Here is a 17688-nt window from a genome sequence, read left to right as displayed (position 1 = left end):
ACTGCTTGCTGCAGCCCAAGACTTCACAATAGCTCAAACAGCGCCAGCCATCTCCAGCTTAATGGCTCGACAGTTTCCAGCTCAATAGCTATCTCTAGTTCTCTCACATCAACAGCTATCCACAGTAACTCTGATATACCTTTTTTCCCTTTCACCTCTGTCCCATTGTTCTCACACCCCTTTGAAGCTCAAATCCTTCCAAATATAAGATCCTTCATGTTTCCATCTTATCTTTGCTTTTGGGTCAATAAAAATATCATACCGCACTCCTATTGACCTATGGACATATGCAGGATGTAAACGTTTTCCTTCGCACCTGATTCCCCTTTGAAATTCAAACAACCCCTCAGCTTATCCAAAAATACAAATGTTCAATGTTACCAATTTATTTGTACTTCAAACGTAACACCTTTAACCTTTTCATCACACACACACACGCGCGCGCGTGCACACACACACACACCACCTTCGTTACAGAATGACACACTATTCCCCCAAACTACTGGTGAACTCCCACTGCACTGGTAAGTAAATCCTCCCTTAGGTAAGGAGACCAAAACTCTACACAATATTCCAGGTGCAGCCTTACCAAGGCACTATACAAATGAAGCAAGACATCTTTACTCCTGTACTTAAATCCTCTTGCGATATAGGCCAACATACCATTTACCTTCCTAATTGCTTGCTGCACCTCCATTCTAGTGACTCATGAACAGGGACACCCAGGCTCCTTTGGACATTAATGCTTGCCAATCTCTCACCATTTAAGCAATACTCTGCACTCTGTTCCTCTTACCAAAGTGGATAACCTCACACTCATTCACATTATATTGCACCTGCTATGTTCCCGCCCACTCACTCAGCTTGTCCAAATCCTCTTGAAGCCTCTATGCATCATCTTCATAACTCACATTCCCACTTAGTTTTGTGTCACCCACAAATTTGAAAATATTACATTTGGTCCCAATATCTAAATCATTGATATAGATTGTGAACAGCTGGGGCCCAAGCACCGATTCCTGCCCCCACTAATAACTGCCTTCCAACCTGAGAATGATGCATTTATTCCTACTCTCTGTTTTCTGTCTGTTAACCAATTCTCAATCCATTCCAGTATATTACCCCCTATCCCATGAGCTCTAATTTTTCGTACTAACCTCCTGGGTGGGATCTTATCGAAAGCCTTCTGAAAACCCAAGTACAGCACAACCATGGTTCTCCTTGGGCAGAATCCTCCCCTCTTCGGGGGGGTTGTGCGGGAGCAGGCGGGTTCCCGATTGGCGGCCCCAATCGGGGGCAGCCGTCATATTACATGGGCAGACCTATTAAGGCCCGCCCAGCGTGACATCCACCAGGAAGCGCTGTGCACTCCCTGTGTGGGCGGAGGGGGGGGTGGATTCCCTGAGCTGGGAGTACACTCTTTTGCGCATGTGCATGAAAGAGCTCACGGGTCTCCCTGGGGAAAGTGCTACCTCAGGAAGATCGGCTCAGGTTTGAAAATGTGCCAGTGTCACATGAGTTGGGACATGTCAATTTCTTTTATTTAAACATTTTGTTAAAATTTTAATACCTTCATGAAACCTCATCCCGCCCGTGGATGAGGTTTCATGTTTTTTCAGAAGCCCGCCTGGGCTCCCAGCCTGTCCGCCAACCTTAAGGTTGGACGGGCAGGTCCATTAATCATGTTAATTACTTTTTAAATGGCCTTAATAGGCCTTTGACAGTTTGGCGGGCACACAGTCGAATGGGCTGTGCGCCCGCCTAACTGAAAATCGAAATGACCAACATCACCCCACTTCATTTTACACGTCAACCAGCAGGCCCCACCCTCCCCCACTTGCTGAACAGAAGATTCTGCCCCTTACCTATTCTGCTGGTAACATCCTCAAAAAACTCCAACAGGTTTGTCAAACATGATTTCTATTTCATAAATCCATGTTGAATCTGCCCAATCATACCATTATTTTCTAAGTGTCCAGTTATCACATCCTTTATAATAGATTCTAGTATTTTCCCTACTACTGAAGCCAGGCTAACAGGTCTGTAGTTCCCTGTTTTCTCTCTCCCACTTCCTTAAACAATGGGGTTACATTTGCTACCTTCCGATCTGCAGACACTGTTCTAGAATCTATAGAATTTTGAAAGATGATCACCAATACAGCTTCTATCTCTGCAGCTACCTGTTTCAACACTCTGGAGATGTAGATCATTGGGCCCTGGGAATTTATCAACTTTCAGCCCTATTAATTTCTCCACTACTACTTTTTCACTAATACTAATTTATTTCAATTTGTCATTCCCTCTAGCCCTTTGGTTCTCTATTATTTTTGGGAGATTTTTGTGTCTTCCTCCATGAAGATTATATCCATTATATTTTTTAATAAGACTACCACTCATTCTCCTCAACTCCATTGAGTACAGGCCCAACCTTTCATCTCAGGTCTTAGATCATGTTTGTCTCCTGCACAACTGAATTAGGATAGTGGAGAAAATATTTTGTCAAGCACTCTTCATTCTCTACCTCTTTAACTTCCCCAGCTCTACTCTGTACACTTCCAACTCTGGTCGCTTGTACACCCTCAACTTCTTTAGCATCACCATTAGTGGCTGTGGCTCTCGCTGCCTGTGCCCCTAGCTCTGCAATTCCCTCTCTAAACCTCATCCTTTCTCCATCTGTCTCTCTCTTTCTCCCGTCCTTGGAGATGCTGCTTAATTAAAACCTCCTCTTTGGCCAAGCATTTGGTTACCTGTCCTAATGTCTCCTCCTCAGGCTCGAAGTCAGTTTGTGTCTGATTACACTTTTATGAAGTGTCTTCTGATATTTTGTTACATTAAAAGGTGCTGGATAAATGGAAGTTGTTGTTGAACTAGTTCAGCTGTAGGACTGTGTCATTGTATGCTTAAAATAGCTCAAAATTCAAGCATTGAGCAAGACATTACTTATTTTTGCTGTTTTTATTCTTGTATCACAGACGATAGTGGAGCTGGCTGAATCTGGGCACTTGGATCTTAGTATATTTTGCAGTACTTGTTTGGTAAGATATGATCTGCCTTTTCATTTGTTTTCCTGTCTCATTCTTCAGATGCCTTTCTCCATCTTAGCCTGAAATACTTTTAAAGATAGGGTTTTAAACATGGGTTTTAACATAGAGTTTTAAACATAGCCAAACCAATATTTCATGCAGTTTGCAAAAGTGTAATCACTTTATCAGTACACTTATGAAATCTAAATAAATAATCACATTGCTGTTAACTCATCAAGTTTTTGTAGATTTTCTGCTTAATTCTAATATCTTAAACAGGAAATCAGCTGCATATTAAATGAGTTTATGCTTTAAATTTGAAATTTTTAATATATTACAAAATATATATATATTATAACTAGAAAACTTGTTGATCCTTAGCGGATCTGACCTGAGTGTCAGAGAAAAGTACTGTGGATGCTGGAAATCTTACATAAATGGTATAAGTGGCTTTGACTAGTCCCTCACCTGTGCTCTATTCCAAACCGGTGCTTCACTCCCCAAGGATGCTGTTAATATTGGGCCCAGTGCTTGGGTTGTTTTGTTTATTCTCCAGGGCACAAAGGTTGAGGCAAAGAACAAGGGCTATGACTACAACATAGTGGCTGTGTTACTGTACTAATAATCTAGAGGCTCCAAGCACGAGTTCAAATCCCACCATGGCAGCTGGAGGAATTTAAATTCAATTAATAAATTGGGAATAAAAATCTAATCCAAGTAATGGTGATCATGAAATTACCGCACTTTTATAAAAACCCCATCTGGTTCACTAATGTCGTTTCAAGTGAGAAATCAGCCTTTACCCGATCTGGCCTTTCTGTAACTCCAGACCTACAACAGTGGGGCTGACTCTTAAATTCTTTCTGAAATGGCCAAGTAAGCCACTGAGTTGCATTCAAGAAGATGGTTCACCACCACCTTGAGGAGCAAATGAGAGATGGGCAATAAATGCTGGCCTTACCACCAACTCCCATGTCCACTGAATTAATTTAAACTGTCCCAAGAAGGCCATCAGCATCAGGGATTAGTGACATGTACACAACTGATGGCTACAAAAACATTTATGTTCCTTTACAACACAACTGTGCATGCTCTATTTCAAAGCAGCTTTGTGTTTTCTGATCAGATCCAGAAGCCTGTACGGTCCAAGCATTGTGCCGTGTGCAACAGGTGCATCGCCAAGTTCGATCATCATTGTCCATGGGTTGGTAACTGTGTGGGTAAGTCTTACCATTCATACTGACCCTAAAGCAATTCGGGGAACATAGGCAGAGCTAATACCAGTCGACCACTAAAAGGCTAAGCAAAAATAGGATTATATAGAATGCCCACTACAGAAATAGGCCATTTGGCCCAACTGATCAATGCTGTGTTAATGCTCCACATGAGGGAGGTGGTGGCATAGTGGTATTGTCACTAGACTAGTATTCCAGAGACCCAGGGTAACGCTCTAGGGACCAAGAGATGGTGAAATTTGAATTCAGTATAAAAAAAACTCTGGAATTAAAAGTCTGATGATGACCATGAAACCATTGTAGTAAAAACCCATCTGGTTCACTAAAGGACTAATGTCCTTTAGGGAAGGAAATCTGCCACCCTTACCTTGTCTGGCCTATATGTGAATCCAGACCCACAGCAATGTGGTTGACTCTCTGATCAAGGACAATTAGGGATGGGCAATAAATGCTGGCCTAGCCAGCGACACCCACATCCCATGAACATTCCTCCCAACCTATTTCATCAAATCAGTAACACTTGTATTCCATTCTCCCTCATGTGTTTACCTAACTTTCCCTTGAAAGCATCTGTAGAATTCACCTCAACCACTCCCTGTGAATTTCTCTGAATTCCTTATTAGATTTATTAGGGACTATCTTTTAATAGGGACTATTCTAACATCAATGGTAAGAAAACGTTTGGAAAAAATTCTGAGGAACCAAATTAATCTCCACATGCAGAGGCAGGGATTAATCAAGCATAGTCAGCATGGCTTTGACAGGCGGAGACCATGTCAAACCAATTTGATTGAATTTTTTGAGAAGGTGAGTTGGTGTGTAGATGAGTGTAGTGTAGTTGATGTAGTCTACATGGACTTCAGTAAGGCTTTTGACAAAGTCTCGCATGGGTGACTGGTCAAGAAAGTAAGAGCCCACGGGATCCAGGGCAAATTGGTAAATTGGACCAAAAATTGGCTTAGTAGCAGGAGACAGAGGGTGATGGTTGAAGGTTGTTTTTGTGACTGGAAGCCTGTGTCCAGTGGTGTACCGCAGGGTTTGGTGCTGGGTCCCTTGCTCTTTGTAGTGTACATTAATGATCTAGGCATGAATGTAGGAGATATGATCAGTAAGTTTGCAGATGACACGTGTGGTAAATAGCGAGGAGGAAAGCCTTAGACTACAGGATGATATAGACAAGCTGGTCAGATGGGCAGGACAGTGGCAAATGGAATTTAATCCTGAGAAGTGTGAGGTGATGGACTTTGGGAGGACTTACACAACAAGGAAATACACAATGAATGGTAGGACCCTAGGAAGTACAGAGGATCAGGGGGACCTTGGTGTACATGTCCTTAGATCCTTGAAGGCAGCAGGACAGGTAGGTAAGGTGGTTAAGAAGGCATATGGGATATTTGGGTTTATTAGTCGAGACTTGGAATATAAGAGCAGGGAAGTTATGATAAACTTGTATAAAGCGTTCGTTTGGCCACATCTGGAGTACTGTGTGTAGTTCTGGTCGTCACACTATAGGAAGAATGTGATTGCACTGGAGAGGGTGCAGAGGAGATTCACCAGGATGTTACCTGGGCTGGAGTGTTTCTGCTATGAAGAGAGACTGGATAGGCTGGGGTTGTTTTCCTTAGAGCAGAGAAGGCTGAAGGGGGACCTGATTGAGATGTACAAAATTATGAGGGGCATAGATGGGGTACATAGGAAGAAACTTTTCCCTTTAAGCAGAAGGGAGCAGAGCAGAGCTGAGCTGTAAAGTTTGAGACTTTGAGGAGAGCGGGCTGTAAAGTGCGAGACTTCAGTGAGCAGAGCGGGGCTGTAAAGAGAGAGACTTCAGTGAGCAGAGCTGGGCTGTAAAGAGAGAGACTTCAGTGAGCAGAGCTGGACTGTAAAGAGTGAGACTTCAGTGAGCAGAGCTGGGCTGTAAAGAGAGTGACTTCAGTGAGCAGAGTGGGGCTGTAAAGAGCGAGTCTGCGAGCAGAGTGGGACTGTAAAGATTGAGACTTCAGTGAACAGAGTGGGGCTGTAAAGAGAGAGACTTCAGTGAGCAGAGTGGGGCTATAAAGATTGAGTCTGCAAGCAGAGTGGGGCTATAAAGATTGAGTCTGCGAGCAGAGTGGGGCTGTAAAGATTGAGACTTCAGTGAGCAGAATGGGGCTGTAAAGATTGAGTCTGCGAGCAGAGTGGGGCTGTAAAGATTGAGTCTGCGAGCAGAGTGGGGCTGTAAAGATTGAGTCTGCGAGCAGAGTGGGGCTGTAAAGATTGAGTCTGCGAGCAGAGTGGGGCTGTAAAGATTGAGTCTGCGAGCAGAGTGGGGTTGTAAAGATTGAGTCTGCGAGCAGAGGAGGACTGTAAAGATTGAGACTTCAGTGAGCAGAGTGGGGCTGTAAAGATTGAGTCTGCGAGCAGAGGAGGACTGTAAAGATTGAGACTTCAGTGAGCAGAGTGGGGCTGTAAAGATTGAGTCTGCGAGCAGAGGAGGACTGTAAAGAGAGAGACTTCAGTGAGCAGAGTGGGGCTGTAAAGATTGAGCCTGTGAGCAGAGGGGGACTGTAAAGAGAGAGACTTCAGTGAGCAGAGCAGGGCTTAAATTTAAGGAAATAGTTTTAATTAAAAACAAACAAAATGTCTGGCGAGGGAGCTCAGTCCCATGCGTTGTGTGGCCTGCAGCATGTGGGAATTCTTCGACACTCATTGCAGTCTGGGTGACCACATGTGCAGGAAGTGCCACCGGCTTGACCAGCTCAAGCAATGGGTTTCGCAGCTTGAGTATCAGCTGGACACACAGCGGAGCATCCGTGAGGCTGAGGGTTACGTTGATAGCACGTTTTTAGGTGTGGTCACTCCACAGCTTAAGGAAGTGCAGTCAGAGAGGGAATGGTTGATCACCAGTCAGAAGAAGGGAGGCAGGCAGGTAGTCAGGAAAGCCCCAGAGTGCATCTCACTCAAGAACTGATTTTCTGCATTGGAAAACGGTGCGGGTGAAGGTTCCTCTGGAGAGTGCAGCCAGAGCCAAGTTCACAGCACTGTGGGTGGCTCATATGCACATGCGGGGAGGAGTAAGAGTGTAAGAGCAATAGTGGTAGAAGACCCAGCAGTGAGGGCTGCAATTAGGCACTTCTGCAGCCATAAATGTGACTCCAGGATATTGTTAAAAACAAAAAAACTGCGGATGCTGGAAATCCAAAACAAAAACAGAATTACCTGGAAAAACTCAGCAGGTCTGGCAGCATCGGCGGAGAAGAAAAGAGTTGACGTTTCGAGTCCTCATGACCCTTCGACAGAACTTGAGTGAGTCCAAGAAAGAGTTGAAATATAAGCTGGTTTAAGGTGTGTGCGGGGGGAGAGAGAGAGAAGTGGAGGGGGTTGGTGTGGTTGTAGGGACAAACAAGCGTGATAGAAGCAGATCATCAAAAGATGTCACAAACAACAGAACAAAAGAACACATAGGTGTTAAAGTTGGTGATATTATCTAAACGAATGTGCTAATTAAGAATGGATGGTAGGGCACTAAAGGTATAGCTCTAGTGGGGGTGGGGGGAGCATGAAAGATTTAAAAATATTTAAAAATAATGGAAATAGGTGGGAAAAGAAAAATCTATATAATTTATTGGAAAAAAACAAAAGGAAGGGGGAAACAGAAAGGGGGTGGGGATGGAGGAGGGAGCTCAAGACCTAAAGTTGTTGAATTCAATATTCAGTCCGGAAGGCTGTAAAGTGCCTAGTCGGAAGATGAGGTGTTGTTCCTCCAGTTTGCGTTGGGCTTCACTGGAACAATGCAGCAAGGCAAGGACAGCCATGTGGGCAAGAGAGCAGGGTGGAGTGTTAAAATGGCAAGCGACAGGGAGGTTTGGGTCATTCTTGCGGACAGACCGCAGGTGTTCTGCAAAGCGGTCGCCCAGTTTACGTTTGGTCTCTCCAATGTAGAGGAGACCACATTGGGAGCAACGAATGCAGTAGACTAAGTTGGGGGACATGCAAGTGAAATGCTGCTTCACTTGAAAGGAGTGTTTGGGCCCTTGGACGGTGAGGAGAGAGGAAGTGAAGGGGCAGGTGTTGCATCTTTTGCGTGAGCATGGGGTGGTGACATAGGAGGGGGTTGAGGAGTAGGGGGTGATGGAGGAGTGGACCAGGGTGTCCCGGAGGAAACGATCCCTACGGAATGCCGACAGGGGGGTTGATGGGAAGATGTGTTTGGTGGTGGCATCATGCTGGAGTTGGCGGAAATGGCGGAGGATGATCCTTTGAATGCTGAGGCTGGTGGGGTGATAAGTGAAGACAAGGGGGACCCTATCATGTTTCTGGGAGGGAGGAGAAGGCGTGAGGGCGGATGCGTGGGAGATGGGCCGGACACGGTTGAGGGCCCTGTCAACGACCGTGGGTGGGAAACCTCGGTTAAGGAAGAAGGAGGACATGTCAGAGGAACTGTGTTTGAAGGTAGCATCATCGGACCAGATGCGACGGAGGCGAAGGAACTGAGAGAATGGGATGGAGTACTTACAGGAAGCAGGGTGTGAGGAGCTGTAGTCAAGGTAGCTGTGGGAGTCGGTAGGCTTGTAATGGATATTGGTGGGCAGTCTATCACCAGAGATTGAGACAGAGAGGTCAAGGAAGGGAAGGGAAGTGTCAGAGATGGACCATGTGAAAATGATGGAGGGGTGGAAATTGGAAGCAAAAATAATAAATTTTTCCAAGTCCCGATGAGAGCATGAAGCAGCACCAAAGTAATCATCGATGTAGCAGAGAAATTGAGACGACTAATGTCACGCCGACAGTTCTCAATGAAAAGATCAAGAGAAGTTAAGAATCCAGAGAGAGGGGTCCAGGTGGAGGGAGAATATTGGAGGTGGGTAAAAGGATCCGTTGAACTGGGAGAGGACTCCTGCCCAAAGAAGTGAGCCCGGAGACAAAGACGGCGGAAGAAGAGTTCAGCATCATGCCGAGCCCGAAATTCATTGAGGTGAGGGCGTAGGGGTATGAAACTAAGTCCTTTGCTGAGCACTGAACGTTCAGCATCGGAGAGGGGAAGGTCAGGGGGTATAGTGAATACACAGCTGGGGCTGGGATTGGAAGATGGGGTGGGGACGGAGGGACAGGCAGGGGTGGAGGGTCCTAGATGGGTGTTGGTAGGACCCTCCACCCCTGCCTGTCCCTCCGTCCCCACCCCATCTTCCAGAGCAAATATAGACCTGTTAAGGCACAAGGGGATAATACAAGGCTGGATTACATCTGTTTTAACGCAAGGAGTTTTACAAGTCAGGCAGATGAATTGAGGGCGTTGATTAACACATGGGAATATGATATTGTTGCTACCACAGAGACATGATTGAGGGAAGGGCAGGACTGGCAGTTCAATATTCCAGGGTATAGGATCTTCAGGCATGATGGGGGGTGGGGTGTAAAAGAGGAGGTGGCATTGCACTATTGATCAAGGAGTCAATTACTGCAGTAAGGAGGCATGGTATCTTAGAAGTTTCCTCGAATGAGGCCATATGGGTAGAACTTAAAAACAAAAAGGGAGCAATCACTCAATCAATCAAATGCCTCCAAACAGTCAGGAGAGATAGAGGAGCAGATATGTAGGCAAATCTCAGAGACATTTAAAAACAATAGGGTCATAATAGTAGGGTATCCCAACTTCCCCAGTATTAACTGGGATTGTCTTAGTGTGAACGGCTTAGAGGGGCTGGAATTCTTAAAGTGCATCCAAGAGACCTTTTTGAGCCAGCATGTAGAAAGTCCTACAAGAGAAGATGCAGTACTGGACCTAATTTTAGGGAATGAAGCCAGGCAAGTGGTAGAAGTGTCAGTGGGGGTGCATTTCGGGGATAGTGACCATAATTCTGTAAGATAGTTATGGAAAACGACAAAGATGGACCAGAAATAAAGGTCCTGAATTGGGGGAAGGTCGATTGCAATGTGTTAAGACAGGATGTGGCCAAAGTGGACTGGGAGCAGCTGCTTGTAGGAAAATCTACATCAGACCAGTGGGAGTCATTCAAAAAGGAAATAGTGAGAGTTCAGGGCCAACATGTTCCCATAAAGGTGAAGGGTAGTACCAACAGGTCAAGGGAACCCTGGATGTCAAGGAATATAGAGGATTGGACAAGGGGGGAAAAAAAGGAGGCTTATGGCAGATAGAGGGGGCTGAAAACAGCAGAAGCCCTAGAGGAGTATAGAATGTGTAGGAGGGGGTACTTAAAAAAAAAGTAATTAGGAGAATGAAGAGGGGGCATGAGAAAACACTGGCGGGCAAGATAAAGGAAAATCCCGAAGCGTTTTATAAATATATCAAGGGCAAGAGGATAACCAGGGAAAGAATAGGGCCCATTAGGGACCAAAGTAGCAATCTGTGCGTGGAGCCAGAGGACGTAGGTGAGGTTTTGAATTATTACTTTTCACCTGTGTTCACTATGGAGAAGGATGATGTAGGTGTAGAAATCAGGGAGGGGGGCTGTGATACACTTGAACAAATTAGCATTGAAAGGGAGGAGGTATTAGTGGTTTTAGTAGGCTTAAAAATGGATAAATCCCAGGCCCAGATGAGATGTATCCCAGGCAAAGGAGGAGATTGCAGGGGCTCTGACACTAATTTTCAAATCCCCTCTGGCCACAGGAGAGGTGCCACAGGACTGGAGGACAGCGAATGTGGTACCATTATTCAAGAAGGTAATTACAGGCCAGTGAGTCTAACATCAGTGGCAGGGAAACTATTGGAAAAAATTCTGAGGGACAGGATTAATCTCCACTTGGAGAGGTTGGGATTAATCAGAGATAGTCAGCATGGCTTTGTCAGGGGGAGATCATGTCTAACAAATTTGTTTGAATTTTTTGAGGAGGTAGTTGCAGTTGATGTAGTCTACATGGACTTCAGTAAGGCTTTTGACAAGGTCCCGCATGGGAGACTAGTCAAAAAGGTAAGAGCCCATGGGATCCAGGACAATTTGGCAAATTGAACCCAAAATTGGCTTAGAGGCAGGAGGCAGAGGGTGATGTTCGAAGGTTGTTTTTGCTATTGGAAGCCTGTGACAAGTGGTGTACCACAGGGGTTGGTGCTGGGATCCTTGCTGTTTGTAGTGTACGTTAATGATTTAGACGTGAATATAGGAAATATGATCAGTAACTTCACAAATGACACGAAAACTGGTGGTGTCGTAGATAGTGAGGAGGAAAGCCTTAGATTACAGGACAATATAGATGGGCTGGTAAGATGGGCAGAGCAGTGGCAAATAGAATTTAATCCTGAGAAGTGTGAGGTGATGGATTTTAGGAGGACTAACCCAGCAAGGAAATACACAATGAACGGTCGAACCTTAGGAAGTACAGAGGATCAGAGGGACCTTGGTGGACATGTCCAAAAATCCCTGAAGGCAGCAGCACAGGTAGATGAGGTGGTTAAGGAGGAATATGGGATACTTGCCTTTATTAGTCGAGGCACTGAATGCAAGAGAAGGCAGGTTATGATATAGCTGTATAACGCGTTAGTTAGGTCACAGCTGGAGTATTATGTGCAGTTCTGGTCACCACACTATGGGAAGAATGTGATTGTACTGGAGAGGCTACAGAGGAGATTCACCAGGATGTTACCTGGGCTGGCACATTTCATATATGAAGAGAGACTGGATAGGCTGGGGTTGTTTTCCTTAGAGCAGAGAAGGCTGAGGGGAGACCTGATAGAGGTGTACAAAAATACGAGGGGCATAGATAGGAAGAAACTTTTCCCCTTAGCGGAGGCGTCAATAACAGGGGGCATAGATTTAAGGTAAGGGGCAGGAGGTTGAGAGGGGATTTGAGGAAAGATTTTTTCACGCAGAGGCTAGTTGGAATCTATAACACACTACCTGAGGGGGTGGTAGAGGCAGGAACCCTCACAACACTTAGGTATTTAGATGAGCACTTGAAAATGCCATATATATATATATATATATATATACAGGGCTATGGACCAAGTGCTGGAAAATAGGGTTAGAGTAGATAGAGGCTTGATGTGGACACGATGGGCCAAAGGTCCTCTTTCCATGCTGTAAAACTCTGTGACTCTATCTTACATTTATGACCACAAGACAAAAGCATGCTGGAAATTTGAAACAAAAGCAGAAAATAATGGAAATGGCAGGACAGGAAGCTCCTGGAGAGAAAGAGTAAACGCTTCAGGTTGATGACCTTATATTTATGACCCCTTGGTTTGAATTCCCTTCTCATAACTGGAAACATCAACGTCTGTCCACAATTTTAAAGACTTTTTTCAGCTTACCTTCTAGGGAAAACAGCCACAATCTCTTCAGTCTTTTCTGATCGTTATAGGCTCATAGATACAGGAGTAGATCAATTAGCACCACAAACCAGTTCCGTCATTCAGCAAGATCATGACTGATCTGCAACCCAACTCCTTCTATTTGCCTTTTCCTCATGTCCCTTAATACTTTTAAATAACAAAAATCCATCAATCTCTGTTTTAAAATTAACAATTGATCTAGCATAACTTGTCATTTGCAGTAGAGAGCTCTAAACTTCTACCACCCTTTGTGTTGAAGTGTTTCCTAATTTCACTCCTGAAAGACCTGGTTTTAATTTTTAGACTCTGCTCCCTAGACCTAGGCTCCCCAACCAGTGGAAGTAGTTTCCTCTATCTACCCTTAATATCTTGAAAACTTTAATCAAATCATCCTTAACCTTCCAAATTCTAAACCTGGTTATGTGTAACCTTTCCTCGTAACTTAACTCTTGGAGTCCAGGTCTCATTTTGGTAAATCTCCACAGCACTTCCTCGAAAGCCAACATAACTTTCCTAAGATGTGGTACTCCAGGTGTGGTCTAACCAGGCCTTTGTATAGCTGAAGCATGACTTCTACCCCAATTGTATTCAAGTCTTCTAGATATGAAGGCCAGCATTCCAGTATCCTTTTGGCTTTCTGTATCTGTTCATGACATTTTAATGATCAATGTACCTGGACCCCCAGGCCTCTGGTTTTTCACTGCTTCGAGAGTACCCTGTTTTATCTTTTTTAGGTCACATCCTGTCAATTAGAGTACGTGCCCATTATCCTTTCTCTCTGTCTCTTGCTGCTCAACCAATTTTCAAACCAGGTCAATGATTTGCCTTCAATTCCATCAGCTTCAACTTTAGCTAACAACCTCTATTGAAGAACATTATCAAATACCTTCTGGAAGTCTTGCAACCTCTCAGTTCTGGTAACATCCTTATAAGGCTTTTTGCACTTTCTCCCATATCCTTTTTCTAATTTAGAGACCATAACTGTGCACAGTGTGCTTTTAAAGGATGCTTTTAAAAGATTACAGCAGAGGACATACAAGTAAAGTGCATAAATATATGCTTTTAAAAGGATGCACTTTTAAAAGAAATTACAGCAGAAAGGACATACAAGTAAGGCTGTAAAGTGTCATGAAATACTAGAAAGCCAGAGACATTAATGGACCGAAACATTCTACAGACCTTGCTGCCCAGTTGAGTAGTAGGAATGAGTAGACTAAAACAAGTGAGACTTGTCCTAGATTGTTGCATCCAATCCATAGGATGAGGAGTTGTTCTACGGACCCCATGCACTGGCGGAATGATCTTTGAATGCGGAGGCTGGTGGGGTGATTTATCATGTTTCTGGCGGATTACACGGTTGACCCAACGACCGTTGTCGGTTAAGGAATGTCTGGAATGTAGCATGGAACAGATGCGATTGGGATGGAGTCCTTACAGGATGTGAGGAGCTGTAGTCGAGATAAATGGATAACAGGAGAGGAGCAAGGTTCAAGAACCACGTGAGATTTTGTCAGGACGATGATAATGAGGATTATCTGCAGTAATATAAAGAAGAACAGAGAATTAATACCGAAACCTAAACCTTGCTGCTTGAGGTAGGAAGAAAAAAACAAAGACTTGTCTAGATTTCCCAATCGATGTTGTTCTAACCCCTGCACTAATCTGTTTGTTTTAATTGGCTTAATACCCATTGTAAAATCTGGGCTGCTGCATTTTAAATGATTTAATAAGAAAAGGAAGGAGCAAGGTTAAAAAGAGTTTGTCAGGGATATAATGAGGATTATCAGTAATATAAAGAAGAAATTGGACAAATCCCAATTAATCGTAGGAGCAATAAAAAGATAATCTTTTTGAATTCTTTTGAATTCACAGCAGTTAGGATGCAAACTATCAATAATCAGTCAAACCAAAAATACTAGAGACACTCAGCTGAAGAGAAAAACAGAGTTAACATTTCAGGTTGATGACCTTTCACCAGAATTGGAAGAATTTATGGAGGTAACAGGTTTTTTAACAAGTACAGAGGTAGGGAAAGGGGGTAAAAACAAAAGGGTGAAGTCCTGTGCGAGATTAAATGACAAAAGAGATAATGGTGCAAGGCAAAAATGAATGGTAATGGGACAAGTAAAGAAACAAAAGACGGAACAATCTATTAGGGTAAATCAGAATACATTGTAAAGGAAGTGTAGACATTCACCCTAACTTCAAATATTTATGCGACATTTATCTATCAGAAATATTTAATACTCTTTAGTACTGTTCTGAAAAGCCCTAAATTGATCATTTGAATCATAGCATCCTAAAGGAGGCCATTCAGCCCATCATATCTCTGCTGGTTCTTTGGAAAAGCTATCCAATTAGTCCCACTGCCTGCTTTTTCCTCAAAGAAATTTTCCCACAGAATTTTTCTCCTCTTCCAAGTAAGGGTACAGTAACATAGTGGTTATGTTACTGGAGTAGTAATAATGGGTGAATAATCCAGAGATGTGAGATTGAACCTAGAAATGGCAGTTTGTGAACTTATATTCAGGTGATGAAATATAAATCTAGACTAACAATCCCTTTTCAGTAATGGTGACCATAAATCTACCAGGCTGTCACAGAAACCCAACTAGTTCACTTGCATTATTTAGGGAAGGAAATCTGCCATCCTTACCTGATCTGGCCTACACGTGACTCCAAACCCACAGCAATGTGCATAACTCTTAACTGTCCTCTGAAATGGCTGAGCAAACCAGTCAACCATATCAAATTGCTACAAAAAGTAACTCCCTTGCTCAAACATTGTGAGAGTTTTCACTGCAACAATTCATGAGAAAGGTTCATTGCTACCTTCTCAAGGGGCAACTAGGAATGGACAAATATTGGCCTTGCCAGCAATGCCCACACCCTGTGAATAATTTTAATTATTTTTTGAATTTTGCAACGCCTTGATTTATATTTGTTACTGAATTAAACAGCAGTTTGTGAAGATTGTCATCCATCAACTGTTTCAAATCATAGAACCTTCTGAATTTATAGCTAAACATTTTCCCTGTTCTCTAGGCGCAGGGAACCACAGATACTTCATTGGATACCTGTTTTTCTTATTAGGAATGATCATTTGGATGATTTATGGCTGTTTCTTATGTAAGTAGAACATACTAACTAGAATCTGTTCTGCTTTCTATTGTTCATGGGAGATATTAATGGCCGGTTACTGTTGTCATTTAGACTGGAGCATCCACTGTGAGACCAACTATCCAAAAGACGGTTTCTGGACGTACATCACTGAAATTGCGAGCTGCTCTCCATGGGTTTTCTGGATGTTCCTAAATAGTCTCTTTCACTTCCTGTGGGTTGCTGTGTTACTCATGTGTCAGATGTATCAGGTAAGCAGGGAAAACTGTTCTTCCCCTTCCCAAATTTTAGATTCTTTAAGATTACAACCGCTGAACTTTACCAGTTTGTGCTTTTTGAATACTGTTTGAATGGCTGCATTTACTCTTCAGTCTCTCTGTGCCGCTGATATTCTTCCCACACCTGTGAAAGGTGATTCTCACCAAGACATTGATTGGCCGTTCCACCACTCTCGCTGAGCCAAAGTCCAAGGACTCCTTCCCTAACAGCACTCTGGGAGCACTTTCACCACACATACTGCAAAGAAAGCAACTTCTAACCATCTTCTCAAGAGACAACTAGAGATGTGGAATTAATGCTAGTGATGCCCATATCCCATGAATGAATATTTAAAAATTGAGAGATTTAGGAGCATGAATCTTACAGTTGAACAATTTTGTTAGCTGTCAGCAAGAATGGCCAGATAGTTAACAGTGAGGTTGAATGTCTTGGGCTACAGGAAGATATAGATGAGATGGTCAAATGGGCAGATAAGTGGCAGAATTTAACCCTGAAAAGTGTGAGGTGATACACTTTGGAAGGAGTAATCTGACAAGGAAGTATTCAATGAACGGCATGGCACTAGGAAGTCCTAATGAACAAAGGGACCTTGGCGTGTGTGTCCACAGATCTCTGAAGACAGAGGGGCATGTTAGTAGGGTGGTAAAAAAGGCATATGGGACACTTGCCTTTATCAATAGAGGCATAGGTTACAAAAGTTGGGAGGTCATGTTGGAGTTGTATAGAACCTTGGTGAGGCCACAGCTGGAGTACTGTGTGCAGTTCTGGTCGCCACATTATAGGAAGGATGTGATTGCACTGGAGGGGGTGCAGAGGGGATTCACCAGGATGTTGCCTGGGATGAAACATTTAAGCTATGAAGAGAAGTTGGATAGACTTGGGTTGTTTTTGTTGGAGCAGAGAAGACTGAGGGGCGACCTGATCGAGGTGTACAAGATGATGAGGGGCATGGACAGGGTGGATAGGGAGCAGCTGTTCCCCTTAGTTGAAGGGTTAGTCACGAGGGGGCATAAGTTCAAGGTGAGGGGCAGGAGGTTTAGGGGGGATGTGAGGAAAAGCTTTTTTACCCAGAGGGTGGTGAGGGTCTGGAATGCGCTGACTGGGAGGGTGGTGGAGGCGGGTTGCCTCACATCCTTTAAAAAGTACCTGGATGAACACTTGGCACATCATAACATTCAAGGCTATGGGCCAAGTGCTGGTAAATGGGATTAGGTAGGTAGGTCAGGTGTTTCTCACGTGTCAGTGCAGACTCGATGGGCCGAAGGGCCTCTTCTGCACTGTGATTCTGTGATTCTGATTTTGTTAAAACCTACTCCTATTTGGTCACTTGGCTAATATCCACTTTGTGTTAATTTTTGTTTGATTTCGCTCCTGTGAAACACCTTGGCCTGTTTTACTGTGTTGAAAGGTCTATATAAATGCAAGTTGTTGTTGCATGATTTCAAACAGTTGAAGCTTTTATTTAAATGTATTTAAATTTAAAGGCCTGAGAATAGTTCCAAATACAGAAGACTTGCAGGAAATTTGTTAAAATTACACTACTTTTGTGAGAACAGTCACCTCTTCTTTGAAATGTTAACTGGTTTATTTCTGATTGATGAAGATCGCTTGCCTTGGAATAACCACAAATGAAAGGATGAATGCAAGACGCTACAAGCACTTTAAAGTTACAACAACCACTATTGAAAGTCCCTTCAAGTAAGTAACTATGTCAGTATTTCAGTGTGGTACTAACACTGTACAGGCATATTGAACTGAAAATCAG

General features: G+C 43.6%; 1 protein-coding gene across 2 annotated transcripts in view; it reads left to right on the top strand.

Annotated features, from left to right (window-relative positions):
• Positions 1-17688, top strand: part of zdhhc17 (zinc finger DHHC-type palmitoyltransferase 17) — a 135084-nt gene that overhangs the window by 114394 nt on the left and 3002 nt on the right. For both annotated transcript variants that reach the window (XM_041216281.1, XM_041216280.1), the window contains exons 12-16: positions 2973-3035; positions 4150-4243; positions 15570-15653; positions 15738-15895; positions 17527-17621. In XM_041216281.1, coding sequence (XP_041072215.1) covers positions 2973-3035; positions 4150-4243; positions 15570-15653; positions 15738-15895; positions 17527-17621 — 494 coding nt within the window. The remainder of the gene's footprint in view (positions 1-2972; positions 3036-4149; positions 4244-15569; positions 15654-15737; positions 15896-17526; positions 17622-17688) is intronic.

Source organism: Carcharodon carcharias, chromosome 21 (genome assembly GCF_017639515.1).
Source record: "Carcharodon carcharias isolate sCarCar2 chromosome 21, sCarCar2.pri, whole genome shotgun sequence".
Lineage (NCBI taxonomy): Eukaryota > Metazoa > Chordata > Chondrichthyes > Lamniformes > Lamnidae > Carcharodon > Carcharodon carcharias.
The sequence above is the reverse complement of the archived record's forward strand: the minus strand, read 5'-3'. Positions and strand labels throughout refer to the sequence as shown.